The sequence below is a fragment of the Microtus oregoni genome, unplaced genomic scaffold (assembly GCF_018167655.1).
Source record: "Microtus oregoni isolate MIOR12 unplaced genomic scaffold, Mior012 000040F_ref0000088, whole genome shotgun sequence".
Taxonomy (NCBI): Eukaryota; Metazoa; Chordata; class Mammalia; order Rodentia; family Cricetidae; genus Microtus; species Microtus oregoni.
In genome coordinates, this window is record NW_024543207.1 from 1,649,702 (window position 1) to 1,665,467 (window position 15,766).

Here is a 15,766-nt window from a genome sequence, read left to right on the forward strand (position 1 = left end):
GTTGCCATGGGTAACCAGAGTCTAAGCTTGTATCAACCCTAAATTTATTTCCCCACGTGATTTTGAGGCAGAGGGGACTGAAGGCTGCTTCTAACTAGGGCTGACTCTCAGCTAGTCTTGATTGCAAGGCATGCTCCTGGGCCATGTGGTCCATCACCGTAAGTCTGTCAGGGCCACATTTACCCAGTGGGACCACAGACTGCTCACACTCCAGGAATACACAGGTGCTATCTGGCTAGGGGACTGAAAGGATAATCCCTGTGCCTGCATGGGTCAGTGTCCCTTTGAGTTAAGTGGCCAGCCCCCAGTCCGTTGCAGCTACATAATACAGAAGCCCACCACATAGTTTTAGGTATTTTGTGGCCAAAATGCTCAAAAAGTATAACACAGTAAGATATTTTGAGAATGAAGGCACATTCAAATAACTCATTGAAGTAGTTTGTTATGATTGTCCTATTTTAATAGTACTTAAGGTAACTAACTTCTTCCTATACATAATACATGCTAGCCTTTGCCATGAATATGCATGTATAGGATATAGCCCATCAGTACAGGGGTAGGGACTGTCTGGATCAATGGGCTCACTGTGACGTCACTATCATTGTCTTTCGTGCCTGAGGAGGCAGAGTTGGAGACTTTCTCAAACTCAAAAGCCTTTACTCCATTGTGGTGTGTGCTGTTGGTTCAGGTTCCCTGAGGGAATGGGTGGGGTACTTAAAGGTACTCTGGAGTGAGCGACATCCTTGTGCCAGCTTCACAGTCACGGGTCCATAAATCACATTCTCTCACCCACCACACAGCTCTTATTAGGAAAACAGAGTCGGCCTCCTGTGCCAAGGGAACCGATTTAGAGTCACAAGGTTTCTGGAAGCCAGAGCGACTCCCTAGAAGGCCTGTGTCCTCTGTGCTGGGGCCCTGTTCACATTTATTAACCTATAAAAATCTCTGAATTTTTCCCCTTCGGGGAAAAAAATACACATTTTAAAAGTGAAATGTGGACCCTTTTACTTTTAAGAAAAGTCTATTTGTTTGGGTGTGTGGGTTCCTTCTTAATTCCATGCTTTGTTACCAATTTGGAATGATCTGCCTCCCCGGGAACAAATCTGGTTTACTTCTAGAGAGCTACTGTAGGAGTGAGTGACTAGGGCTACGAAATATGCCTTGTAGGATCTAATCTAAAAACCTTCCCCATTTCTTCCTGCACCACACAGGAGTAAACGGAACAGTTCAGAAAATCCCATCTTTCCCAGATTGGTGACCATGAATCTTATAAACAGAGGTTCTCCCATGGCTTACCAGCTATCTGGGGGTGGGGTGGTGATACCATGTGTGACTGATACTTCCCATTCTTCCAGGATGTTCTCTGAAATTTACAGCTGGAAGAAGCTATCACCCTTCAAAAATTTCTTGGGGTACCTAGAACCAAACTGTGGACCAAGATAGTACCAACCGTAGAGGAGGCTCCTTCAGGCCTGGGTTCCATCCTGGAGGTGTGTGGTTCCATACAAGAAGGCTGTCAAAGCCACCCATGGCTATGGGTGTAATTTTGAAATAAGCAGCCATGACCTCATCTTTTACACTTTGCACCTGTTCCTCCCACACTCAACACATAAAACTCTTAAAGTGTCCTCCTCCAAAACACATAAAGTTATCAGAGAGTTTTATGTAATATGAAGAGACTCGAAGTACCACCCATGTTAGCTTCACCAACACTGTTGTAACTAAGTACCATAAGCTGACTGGCTTAAGAAACAGAAACTTAAAATCTCACCACCGCTCTGGAGACTAGAGGCACAAGATCAAGGGGTTAGAGCCGGTTTCCCCTGGTGCTGGGGACAAACTTGCTTCAGTTCTCTTTTAGCTCCTGGCAGTTCTTTGGCATGTTACAGCATAACTCATCTTGACATGTCTTTTCCCCTGAATGTCTGTGTCCAAATTAGCTTTTGATAAGGACAACAATCACATCGCATTAGCCACTCCCACTTCAGTATGACCTCATCTTAACGACATGTGCAATTGTCTTACTTCTGAATGAGTCTGTATTCTGAGGCACTGGAGACTAGGACTTCAACATAAGAATTGGGGGAGGGTGCAATTCAGCCTATACCATCACATAAAACAATTTGGAATTCAGAAATAAACTCAAGACAGGTAGACCAGATGGCCCAAAGAGTTTCTTATACTGGATAGGACTCATTGTTAGCAGACAGATATGAAGTTGGTGTACTGGCCCCCAAAATACTTGGCTTACAGACCCTGGGATGAAGAGGCTGCCAAAACCTGAAGTGGTTCATGGGGGTCTCAGTAGAACACCAGCTCCTACTCAACACCTCTCAGGACAAATCCCCATATAGCAATGTAGAAAGTGTCAGTTATAATGAATGGGGAAAAAAAATCTTGAAAACACTCAAAACCTCTTTTAAAATCCCAGCAATAACTTTTCATATACATGGACCCTGCATCTGCAAAGGAAAAGAACTGTGGACCGAAGCACTAACACTTCGGATTTGTACTGAGCTATTACTATTTCATGAACAACACCGTATAATAGCTGTTAGCTATTTGCATTGTATTAGTTATTGTAAATAGTCTAGAGATCATAGCATTCAGAAGGATGTGCATACTTTAGAGGCAAATACATCATTTGCATCATTTGTACAAAGGACTTGAGCATTCCTGGACTTTAGTATTCACTGGGAATCCTGGAAACAAGACTACAGACGTAACACTGTGGTTAGGAGCATAAACTGTGGAGCTAGACTTAGCTGGGTTCAAATCTCCTACTTGGGTAATCTTGCCCAAGTTGAATGTGATAGAGGTTAAATTCTCATATAGACACGTGATTAAGTACTGAGTTAGGTACTGGCTGGCAGCTGCCCTCTCTGGTAGGCACTAACTCAATAAGTGGTGCATCTTTTAAATCTTCAAAAAAAAAAAAAAGGCCAGGAAGTTACCCTTGGCAATATGAAGCCCGTCTCCTCGTCTTCCACTGTTAACGTCTGGGTTGTTATGAAGCCATGAATGGGTACCTAGGAGTCCAGGTGTACAGGAGAGTATGAACTCAGGTCTGAGGCATTCAACCCACATATATGCCAAGGGAAAACTGGCTTCTGACCAGCCCTGGGATGCAACATGTAAGCCCTTGGAATATCCCGTGCAAGGAGAATACCTCCTGTATCAGGGCAATGCCATAAAGCTTATACTAACCATGTGGTTTATGTGGGAGCTCTGGCCAACATGGTATTAATTTACCACTGGAGGAACTAGAGACGAGGTGACTAAGGTCAGTACCATATGACCAACCTCCATAAAAACCCTGGACATGGAGCCTCGTGTGGCAGTAGTGTGTAGGGACCTCTGAGTACCATGGACACTGAAACGAGGTGGCAACGGAAAACGGGCGTGGAGCTGCCCCTAGACTCCACCCTGTAGCTTTCACCATGGCTGATTTCAGGTTTCATCTTTTCACTGGGGTGAACTGTAACCATGACAGCTATTCAGAGTACCAAGAGTCCCTCTAGCCTATCTCCGAGCCTGACCATGGCTCTGGGAAGCCGATTCACCATGGAAACAACACAACTGTCCCGTCTGAACTTCCTATACTGTAGGACAGGTAGAAAATACAAGGAGGGGGCTGGAGTGATGGCTCAGAGGTTAAGAGCATTGCCTGCTCTTCCAAAGGTCCTGAGTTCAATTCCCAGCAACCACATGGTGGCTCACAACCATCTGTAATGGGGTCTGGTGCCCTCTTCTGGCCTGCAGGCATACACACAGACAGAATATTGTATACATAATAAATATTTAAAAAAAAATACAAGGAGGCCAGGATGGGCGTCTGTACTTTGAGTCTATGGGAGTCCTGTGCCTGTGGCAGATGAAGTGATGCTCGGATGAAACTATTCATGGACCACAGCCTTGGGATTCGGTTGCCAGTGAGATGCTGGGCTGAATAACATTGTCTAGCTCAATGGAATACTTCTTATGTTAGTTTTACATGGTGTTTATTTCCTTTTTAACCCAAAGTTTGGGGAAAGAGAAATGCCTTGAGTCTAGGTGCTCTTATGAATGGAAAAGAAAGAAAAAACAATAAAAACCAACCAACCAGTTATTCAATGACCTACTGACTGACAACGTCCACTACCGTAGATGCTGCTCAAGAAATGGTATTTCTAGGAAGCAAGATTTGAAATCAAGTTTCCTTGTTATCTGCTGTAATTTCTGGGATGTTATGAGGCACTAGGAGCCCAAGAGTTACTGTTTTCCTGTAGGGGATAAAAGCCACTGTCCTCTTGCCAGGGGACGCATAAGTCTATAAGTTCAGCTCCAAATAAAAAGTTAAAAAGAACTAAGATGTAAGTGGGCCATACACTGGCTGGCGATTTTCCGGCTTACCTGGCCCCACTGACGTCAACTCCGACCATCAGCTGTCCGTTCAGGGAGAGGATCTCATCACGGAGCCGGACTTTGCCACTCTTCCCCGCTGGGCTGTTCTTCCTCAGCTCCGTCACCCAGATGCAGCCCACGTCCAGCACTGGACCCTGGTGGGTTTTCCTCTTCTTGCCCCCTCGGCGCTTATCACCATAGTCGCCGAAAACAGGAATGTTCCCAAAACTAAGCCCCACAGTTTCAGTGTCCCCCAGCTGCTTGGTGAGGTACACTGTGCAGATCTCCATCTCTGGGGGACTGTGATCAGGTGGGACTATACTCTCATCCACAGCCAAGTTCAGCTGGATGTACTCCTGCAGCTTCTGGATGGCCGCCTGGCAGAGCCGCTGCTCGGGGCTGTCTGCTCCCTCCCGCAGGCTGTTCTGCAGCCACTCGTAGAGGAGGGGCAGGTGCAGCAGGGCATTGTCCTGGGTGATGGGCATGGTGCTCACTCCCAGACACCAGCATCATGAGAGGTCCTGCTTCTGGAAACGGGACCCCAGGGGGACCCATGTCCCTTGGGCACGCTCGCCATTGTCAGCTCTGCCCATGTTCACGTTTGGGCCGGCTGATGAGCTTGGGGATGCCTCCTCGGAGACTGGGATGTTTGCCTTGGCGAGAGGACAAGACACAATTAAACCACCCTGGAACAATGGCTCCTGAGTGCTCAGAAAGGGAGGGGAGGAAGCATCCGACAAGTCCTTGCTTGGTTCATTTCACAGCAGGGTTCATGCAGATAACATGGAAATCAGCTGTGTCTTCAGCAGTGGCAGCATCGTGCCTGGGCTCATTCACACCTGGGAGAAGAGGAGAAAAACAAAAACTTGGAGTTACAACAGCTAGCCTTGCGAGAAAGGCCCACAAATATTTGTCAGATGCAGGGATGTTTTAGGAACCAAATACCTCCTTTCTCCATACTCCTCCCCAGTGTAACTCCCCTCACATTGTATACACACACACACACACCCCACCCTACCTCCTGGAACACTGTTCCTCTCCAGGAAACTTCCTTGATCAGTAGGGAAGTGAAAAGCCACTTCTCCCATCAATTGGAAAAACCCCAGGGTAAGGCTCAGGAAGATTCTGGATCACTTTTCATCCCTTTCCAAGTTTGTCACCTCTTTTGAGACTGCATGACTTGGCTGAAAGGCAGTTCAGTAGAGGAGGCAGCTCCCAGCAACATGTAAATAAATTACCTCCCACCTCCGTAACAAAAGCATTTATTCTAATGCTAGGGCTGTCAGCTTCAAGCTACTCAAAATTAATTTAAATTATCATGGCTATTTGCCTGAGATGGGAATCTAATTGGAGACCTATATATAACAGATAAAAATGGATTGGGCTGTTGCGAAAGGCTTCTGTGTCCATGAAGTCCGTTCCCCGATGGGATAACTGCTCTCAAAGAAGCCAGCCTTTGAAGCTGATAAATATCAGCCGTGAAGGGGGCACAGTACTTGTGTTTGCAGCTAATGATTCCTGGTCTCTGTCTTCTCAGGATCAACATTTTATACACTGTAGTGTTTCACTGGACTGGTGGAGAGCCACACTTAGTTTAGACACGTAGTACAGGCTGAGGAGCCCATAAGAAATGCCTGAAGTCCAGGTGCTTCTTATACCAGACTTCCTCTTTTGGGCCACAGATCACCTCCCAAAGACTAGTTTTGAATGCTTGGCCTAGCTTAGGCGTGGTGGCTAACTCTTTTTATCTTAAACTAACCTGTTTCTCTTTATCTAGTTTTTGCCTGGGGCGGGTGCCTTTCTTTTGTAAATCTTACTTTCACTTCTTCTTGTGTCTGTCTGCTGTTTGCCTGGCTTCTTGCCCCCGGGGCGTCTCCCTTTTCTTCCCCCTCCCTTCAGTGAGCCTAGATATCTCCTCCTATTTATTTTCTCTGCCTGGCAGCCCTGCCTTTCTTTCTCTGCCTATTGGTCAATCAGGTGCCTTAGGCAGGCAAGGTGAAACACATCTTTACATAATTTAACACATCCTTCCATCATTATACAAATGCAGCATAAACAAAAGTAACACACCTTTACACAGTTAAGGTAATCCACAGCTTGAACAAATGTAACACATCTTTGTCCAGTTAAAATATTTCATGACAGTATCTGGTTTCAGAGGAGTTTAGATTTTGAAATATTTGCATAGCCATAATATTTTGGGATGGGATCTATGCCAAGGTAAAACTGACTTAAGGTTCCCATAGGCCTCCTACATGTATGATAGTAGCTTCATATAATATTTCCAACAATTTTAACATGAAATGAGACTTGGGGCATGGACTTTTCCCACCTGTGCATCCAGTCAGTGTTAAAAACATTTCAGATTCTGGACCAATTCAGGTTTCAGATTTTGGGATATGGGATTCTTAAGTTGCATTGCAAAACTATCTAACTTCTGCTCCGAGTTATCTCAAATAATTGTCAAGTGGCTGAAAATGCCTTTGCTACAGAAAAATCATAGGAAAATGAGGGTGCGTAGAAAAAGGAGGGACTGGCTGAAGACTTCTCCATGATGAGAATGGAATTAAAAGCTGTGTGGTCCATGGGCACCTGAGACTAAGATTAAATATCTTTAGCTGGAGCTCAATCCCAGCACTCAGGCCACAGAGGCACGTGGTTCTCTATAAAGTCAAGGCTACATTTGGTCTAACTGGTGACCCCATCCAGAAACGAAGACAAGAAAACCATCCGTGAGTACATCTCCACTTTTTGAAATAACTTTTTCTCCTCTGACAACTGCTTCTACCTCCTCAGCACCCGTCAGGGCGAGAGAGTAGTCTCCTAGGGGTCATCTAGTCTTCTGACGGCAACCCCATGACCCAAATTGACTCGATACAGATAGACAAATGACCCAATACAACCCAATCTCTTTGTGTCATCTTCTAACAACGTCTGAGTTGCAAGGAGAAGAAAATCAATAAGCTCATTGACTGTTCTCCTTTAAAGTTTTGCTGTCTCCTCCCGGACCCCCTTTAGTTGGGTCTCAGGCCATGATGAACTCAAGCTGGACTCCAGGCGTTCTAGCAGTTAGGGGAAAGCCAGCATTCCTCGAGAACTCGTGAGGGACTGGGTTTTCATCTCCCTCAAAAGAGCATTTTCTTCAGCTAGTCATTGACACTCACCTGTGGAGGCTCTCAGAATCTCAGAGTCCATGCTGGCCTGTAGGCTCCTTCAGTATCACAAGTACCTGTTACGCATTTCAAAGCCCACACTAGCATCTGGCCCTGGCTTCTCCCCACTTACTTGTCCTCGTTATAATCCACTTGATTTGTCCATCCCAGCTTTCTATTTCTGCTACCCTCTTGCTCTCTCTTGTGCTCTATTCTCTACCTCTTGCATCTCATGGTCTCCACTGTTTATTCTCTTCCACTCTCTGCCTTCCCTAGCCCTGGCCACGTCCGATCTCTTTTTTCCTCTGCTCTGGACTCTTCCAGGTGCCTTTGGATGTTCTTTCTCTCATCAGGAGTAAAATCCTTCAACCTGCTGGGTGTTTCGGCACGCGCCTTTCATCTTCAGAGATGAAAGAGATTAAAGCAGGCTGGTCTCTTGAGTTCAAGGCCAGTCTGGTCTGCAAACTGAGTTCCAGGATAGCTAAGGCTGCTACACTAAGAAACCCTGTCTTGGGAAAACAAAACAAAAGAACCTTCTGCCTGATAACTCGGTTATTATCTCAGCAGTTTCTTTACTGAGACCCTCACACGTGTCTTCCAAGGCATTGCTTGTTTTGGTAAAGAGGATTGTGCCCAGGACCGAGGGCAAACCTATGGCCATAGCTGTGTCTCCAGCTTTTGTTGTTTTTTGTTTTCTTTTGTTTTGTTTTTGTTGTGTTGGCTTTTGGGGGGGGGGGGTTGGGGGAATGGTCAATGTAGCTCAGGTTAGTCTTGAAGTGGCTAGCTTCCTGCTCCTACCTCTCAAGAGCTGGGATTATAGATGTGGACCACTACACTTGGCCTAAATAGCTAAAAATTACAATTTTGTTTGTTAGTATTAGTATTTCTCTTAGTTAGGGTTTCTATTGCTGTGATGAAACCCTAGCAAGTTGGGGAAGGAAACTGTTGATTTGGCTTACGCTTCAGCATCGCTCTTCATCGTTGAAGGACGTCAAGACAGGAACTCAAACAGGGTAGGAACCTGAAGGCAGGAACTGAAGCAGAGGTCGCAGAGGGGTGCTGCTTGCTGGCTTGCTTCCGTGGCTTTCTCAGCCTGCTCTTTTATAGAGTCCAAGCCACCCAGCCCAGGGATGGTACCACCCACCACGGGCTGGGGGCTGGGGGCTGGGCCCTCCCCCCTTGATCACTAATTGAGAAAGTGCCTTACAGCTGGACCTCAAGGAGGCATTTCCTCAGCTGAGGCTCCTTTGTCAGTTGACACGCCAAACCAGCCAGTACAATATTGGAACATGTGTGTACACATTGCACGTATGCCTGTGCGCCTCTGTTCATGCAAACACAGATGCATGTGTGTGATCAGAGGACAATGTTAGGGAGTCAGTTCTTGCCTCTGGTGGGTTTGGGGATTGAACTCAGGTCACCGAGCTTGGGCAGCAAGTGCTTGGACCTTTGAATCTGTCTCAGTGGCCCCTAGTTATGTTTTAAATGGAATTTAGCTGGGTTTAGTGGGAGGGGCAGGAGGATTACCTGGCCTGCAGAGAATTCTAAAGCTATACAGCAAGATGTTGTCTCAAAAAAGGAAAGAGGGAAGGAAGGAGAAAGGAAGGAAGGAAGGAAGGAGAAAAGAAAGAAGGAAGGAAGGAGGGAGGGAGAAAAGAAGGAAGGAAGAAAGGAAGGAAGGAAGGAGTTGATGGGGGAGGGCTGGAATGCAGGCCCATGCAGGATGGCTAAGTGAAGAAAGAGAGGCTGCAGACAGCCCCGCCTTCTCTCCCTGGTCCACACCTCTGCCCTCTAGTCATCAACTCCATGGAGAGGCAGGATAACTTCTTTTCTACTCAGTCCACATGAAAGATGGAATATTACCCTCTGGAGTTCTAGCTCCAGATCCGCACTTATGCCCCTGTTAGAAAGTAGGACCCAGGGTGGGCAGTGGTGGCGCACGCCTTTAATCCCAGCACTCGGGAGGCAGAGGCAGGGGGATCTCTATGAGTTAGAGGCTACCCTGGTCTACAGAGTGAGTTCCAGGCTAGTCAGGGCTACAGAGAGAAACCCTGCCTCAGAAAAACCACCACCACCACCAACACAAAGAAAGTAGAATCCCTTTTCTCCTGGCACCGGCCAGGCTCAATTTTCAGGGGAAAACGCCATCCCAGCTTTGCTGAGAAGCCATGGTTTGGATTTGGGGAGGGTTTATTTTGTGAACTTAGCTGCCAGCAACCTCTGTTGATTGTGCTAAGGAAGTATCCTAGATTTTTTTCTATACTAAATTCCATTTATTCTAGAATGGCTTTGGGAAGGGATTTAAATCAATACCTTGTGTATCCTAAGCCTTCATCTTCCCACCGTGCTAAGCTTCCCTAACATCTTCTACCTACAATTCCTCTATACTGTGACAATAAATTTGCTTTACTGATAGTACATTCCAGAGCCAAGTTCAAAGCCTGATTAGGTGAACAATTTAATTCTTTTGTTGTTGTTTTTTTTGTTTTGTTTCTGTTTTTGTTTTTTGAGACAGGGTTTCTCTGTAGCTTTGGATCCTATCCTGGAACTTGCTCTATAGACCAGGCTAGCCTCAAACTTGCCTGTCTCTGCCTCCTGAATGCTGAGATCAAAGGCATGCAAGCATGTGCCGCCACCACTGGGCTTACCAATTTAATTCATTCATTTTTGTTTTGTTTTGAGCAAAACAAAATAGGGTTTATCTGTGTAGCCCTGACTATCCTAGAACTAGCTATTATACCAGATTGGCCTCCAGCTCACAAAGATCCGCCTCCCTCTGCCTCCTGAGTGCTGGAATTAAAAGTGTGCGCCACACCTGGCCTTTCATAATTCTTTATGAAACGTTCAGAAACCAAAGGTGGTAATACATATGTCAGGCATATCCAATAAAAGACTTTATAATGGCTTAAAGGCCTGGTTCTTAAAAGATATTCAGCAAATACTTCCTGAATGAATGGATGGATGCGAACCGACACCAGGGGGAAAGAAAAGCCTCCACTCTTGAGGTTGGTTTGCCTCCATCAGATATTTAAAGAGCATCTTGCTGATGACACTTGGTCTATTTTTATATATGGAATCATCTGAACTGTGACTAACACCTTGGATCACAATTAAAATGTAATTGAAAGGATCTTTACAACTTTTTTTTTTTATTAAGTCTGTGATGTGATAGGCGCCTAGCAGAGGGGGGCACACACAGACAAACACACAGGACAGTGTAACTGTGTTTGAAGACATCTCAGTCCAGACAAAGAGAACTTGGGAGAGGCTTAGTTTAACTTTCTCATTTTCATGACGAAGAAAGGCAAGTCATGAAGGTCCGTAGGCTGGAAGCACTTTGATTCATTTGTTACGATTTTAATATGTCTGTAAGAATCAGGGAAAGGCATTACTCTTTGGCCAAAGAAGACATTCAGTCTTTAAACATGGATGGATGATCTTTGATCTTACGTTTCTTTTTAATAGCCGTGTGATTATGTAGATGGTGTTTGCTAAGCTTTTGATTTATTTGGAACCAATTAATAGCTGACACTCAGGTTCTTTAGAAGCTCAAAGCACACGGCATTGGAAATCTCTTTTGGGGGACCGAGTAATAAGGTCGTTTATTACTGACACCGTCTCCTATTTGTTATTATTCGTTGTTAGGTCACTTCCCGAGAAGGCTGGAGAATGTTTTCCACCCTAGATGGCACGGGTTTTTATTGACTTTCTCTGAGAGAAAATGAAGTTTAGAGGAATGAGTGAAAGGGATCATTTTTCTATATTTATGGGGAACGGAGGTGAGAATTTTCTTTGATGGAAAAGGCCAGTTGGCAACTGCATTTGATTAACCTTCCCCAGGGGACCTATCACGTGCCAGGCTCCATGCAGAACTCTGAGGGGGTAAGACCCTACACCTGGTAGGAGGGCACAGATGCTGCTGCTGGCCACACTGCATCACGGGGTCAGCAAAGGACGGGGCCCATCCTCTCACTCAGAAGCTAAGAAGATGTTTCTCTGGAGAAGACAACTTTGGGACTGGCCTAAAAAAAAGGTTGATTTCAATAGTCTACCATGGGAACAAAATGGAGAAGCCGAATGGTTACAGACTGCCCAGATCCTGATTGCCCGTGACTCTACACACTACAGACGAAACCAATAGCTAGTTTAGGACAGAGGTGGCGCTCTTGGAGCTGCTGGCTGTCACTTCCTCCTTTCCGTAGAGCTGCTAAGAGTTCTAGCACACAGAACCCTACCGTGCGTACAGTTATGCTCATCAAGGCACGGGAATGTGGGTCTCAACTTCAGGAATGTGTGCTCTGAAACACACTCAGAACCTCTCTACAAATTTGCTGTGCTGGAGTAGTGGTGGGGGCAGTTCTGGCCTTTCTCCTTCTCTATCAGCACGCAGCCTGCATCTGATAATCCATCTTTCTCACCCAGGTCAGCAACCAGCCTGCGGAGGGATCCTGTCCTGTGGCCACTAACAGGCTCCCTGTAATAACCACATAGCTTATGTCAGGAGTTTATGGCTGTCTACCTAATAATCACCCTTCCTCCCTTTTTTTGTGAGAATAACAAGGTATTCAACTGAAACACAGCCCTGTTTGTGGGTACAGAGAGCTATGCAGCATAAAGCTGATCAATCAAGAAATTGCTGGGTGTGGCCGATGCCAAGACCTTTAGAAAGAGAAGCAGAAATAAAAGGAAAACTACAGGTCTAGTTTTTTTTCTTTAAGTTGCCCTCATCTGGATTCTTCTAAACACCATGATTAGTCTGATTAAATGTCAAAAAAAAAAAAAAATACAGAATTTGGTACCTGTTGTAGAAGATTAGTTTAAGATGTGTTACCTTTGTTTATGCTGTGGAACATTTGTTTTAATGATGCAAAGATGTGTTGCATTCTTTTATGTTTAACTCTCTGAAGCTGTGTTACTTTGCCTGTTTAAAACATCTGATTGTTTTAATAAACAGCCGAACGGCAGATAGCAAGGCAGGAGAAAGGATAAGAAGGGCTGGCAGGCAGAGAGAATAAATAGCAGCAATCTAGAAAGAAAGTACAAGAACAAGGAGAGGAGGACACCAGGGGCCAGAAACACAGCCACACAGTCAGCCCCAGAGTAAGAGTGAAGTAAGGTATACAGAAGAGAAAGAAAATGCCCAGAGGCAAAAGGTAGATGGGGGAGGGGAGGAGGACAATTTAAGGAAAGCAGGCTAGAAATAAGCCAAGCTAAGGCTGGGCGTTTGTAAGTAATAATAGGCCTTGGTGTGTATTTATTTGGGAGCTAGGTAGTGGGGCCCCTTAAAGAGTAAAGAGTAGAAACAATCACAGGTACCTAGAAGTGGGACTGACTGGGCAAGAGCCCAGGAACCGGGTGTCAGGGAATCGAGACTGAAGACTGGATATTGCTTAGCTTATGTATGGAATGTGAGATATTTGAACAACCCGCCAAATGTCATGCCCTGGATGGCCATTTCTGTACTGACGGGAGTCGCAGAGTTAGGAACAATAATAGGAATAAAATTATATCATTGCTTTGTGTTCTGCAGCAAGATCTGGAGGCTGTCAATTCCATATGGAGGTAATACAAATAGATAGACACATCACTTTGCCTTGGAAGATATCCTGGACACCCGGCATGCAGGGAAAGCTGCTAAAGATGCCCATATTGCAGACCCCTACAGTGTGGTGAAAACCAGTGTTATTGGAAGGGGGTCAGCTGGGCCCTACTAGCCAAGTGTTTTAAGTGTATTTGAAACCATGAGATTATACATCAGAAGTCGCTGTTTCAGGTGCCCAAGCCACACACAGTAAACAGCTTGTCATGATGCTTAAGAAGACGGGTGCAACTCTTGAGCCAGAATAGAAGGATATAGTCTGTCAGAATTGACCGGAAACACAAAGAGGAACAGAAGAGACACCTACTAATGATGTGGGAGTGATTTCTTATTAATAAAGAAACTGCCTAGACCCATTTGATAGGCCAACCCTTAGGTAGGCGGAGTAAACAGAACGGAATGCTGGGAGAAAGAAGCTGATTCAGGGAGTCGCCATGATTCTCCCACTCCAGACAGACGCAGGTTAAGATCATTCCTGGTAAGCCAGCTCGTGGGCTACACAGATTAATAGAAATGGGTTAGATCAATATGTAAAAGCTAGCCAATAAGAAACTAAAACTAATGGGTCAGGCAGTGTTTAAAAGAATACAGTTTCCGTGTAATTATTTCGGGTAAAGCTAGCCGGGAGGCGGGACACAGCCTGCTGCTCCGTATTTCAACAGAGTGGCACCCAAAGTGCTAATGAACTCCACATAAAACCTGAGAGGGCTTAAAAAGGAGCGAGACAGAATTTAAGACAGCTTTTTGCTGTTTGTGGGATGCGTGCCGCAAAGAAATTGTCCTGACTCAGCAGCAGGAAAAAACTGGCTATTTTAAAATGCCGGCTTTCTGGGCTGTGCCGCCATTGCGATCTCTGTCTGGCTCCTGTGGGAGACAGAGCTTTTGAATGGAGCATTTGGAGTAAAGCTCTACGGCTTACTTGATGGCAATGTCGACTGCTGTGTGCCTGGAACTGTGTGTGACTCAGGGGCACCAAATGGCTCTAAGGCAGGAGAGGCTTGGCTCAGCTCTGCCATGCTGAACTGTGCTGGTCTCAGGCAGGAACTACCGTAATTACCATAAAAACAGCGCATTTAAGGTTTCAACTGGGCAGGACACAGGCGGTACCGTATTACCTGTACATGGTGCAACTTAAGTTTTTAAGAACTGCTTAACATTTTAATAAATGCTCCTGGATAGTAAAAAAATGTTAGAGATTCACAATAAAACAGATTCAGACATAAAATACCACACTGTTGGATGAATGTACGTAGGCTTGAGAGAGAGAAGAAAAAGAATATAAAAAATAAAGTTTAAAAAAAAATGGTTTAAAAAAAAGGTAAAGTCTTTAAAGAGACAGAGTACAGATAGTTAAGAGATTAAAAGAAATAAAAAAAAAATAAGCCACGTAAAAATGGAAAATTCACAGAGAGTCTGGATTATGTACATTGTGCTTTCTTTAAAATTTTTGACTGTAAAGGAGCTAAGTACAGAGAGACATTTCATTCTATGGGCTGCCAAGTGGAACCAAAACGGATATCGTGAGGGTATGACTTCAAAATTTGGGTCTAAGGATATGATGCTTTGGAAAGGGTCTTCTTTTGTTTTCACAGAGGACCAGACCCTATGGATTGCATCTATCCCGATATGGTATGATAGACCACGACCTCCCGAAAAGTTCCTGTGAACACCCTCAAAAAATTACTTCACTCAACTGGCAACTGAGATAAACCTGGCACACAGGTTACACCCTAAATGATCTGATTAACAGCGCCCCCATTCAGCAGGAAGCAGTTTGGAGAGAAAAAACTGCGCCCATGTTCCCAAAATATTGTTTGTAAATGTTCTTTTACATTTAAAGGGGGAAATGATATAGGTATGAGTGATTTGCATTGGTGTAGATTTTACAGTCAATTTTGTTATATGTATATGTATTTCTGATCTTGATTAAGGTATTGTGATTGTGTAGTTCATTTAAAAATGTAATGTATAATTAAGAAATATAGGTTAATGGTTAATCATCAATAATAGTCAATCTTGTAGTCATGTTAGTTAGATTTTCTAGATATATAGAGATACATTTCAGTTAGATAGACATTCTTCATATCTTTCAAAGACTGCAGAATATGGCATTTAATGTTTTAATAACTTAGGACTTTTCATGACAATGAGACATATCTGCTCCTGGTGGCACCAATCTACTTCGAGGGAAGATGGGCATCGAAGAGGATCCTTATGGAGTTGGATAGCCATTTGGACAAGAAACTGCTCTTGCCTGGACTGTTGCATAAAATGGACACAGAGAACCTGCAGAGAGAGGACTGCTGAACTTGCCTAAAGGTGAGACGGTCTTTTGGGGTTCATGACTCATGAAAAAGTCTGCGAGACATTCTGCAGAACACAGCAGATAGTGACTGAACTGTCTTTGAAATTTTCTGCTTCATGGAAATGTCTGCTGGATACTATGGGCCTGAAGGCTGAAGATGGATGCCCCAACCATACAAAAGAACTTTGGGTGACTGTCCAGGCAGCAAGATGTCTCTGTCATTTCTAGAGTTTTCTTATTTCTTGTTTACTTAGGTAGTATTATATCCTTCTGGAGTCTTTGATGGAGTTGAAGAATGAATAGATAGTTATAGTTTTCCTTAGTTAT

At 44.6% G+C, this 15,766-nt stretch overlaps 1 protein-coding gene across 3 annotated transcripts in view; it reads right to left on the reverse strand.

Moving 5' to 3' along the window:
- Pdzd2 (PDZ domain containing 2) overlaps positions 1–15,766 on the reverse strand; it is a 358,456-nt gene that overhangs the window by 220,701 nt on the left and 121,989 nt on the right. For all 3 annotated transcript variants that reach the window (XM_041632042.1, XM_041632040.1, XM_041632041.1), the window contains exon 2: positions 4,393–5,222. In XM_041632042.1, the coding sequence (XP_041487976.1) occupies positions 4,393–4,868 (476 nt within the window). In that variant the 5' untranslated portion in view covers positions 4,869–5,222. The remainder of the gene's footprint in view (positions 1–4,392; positions 5,223–15,766) is intronic.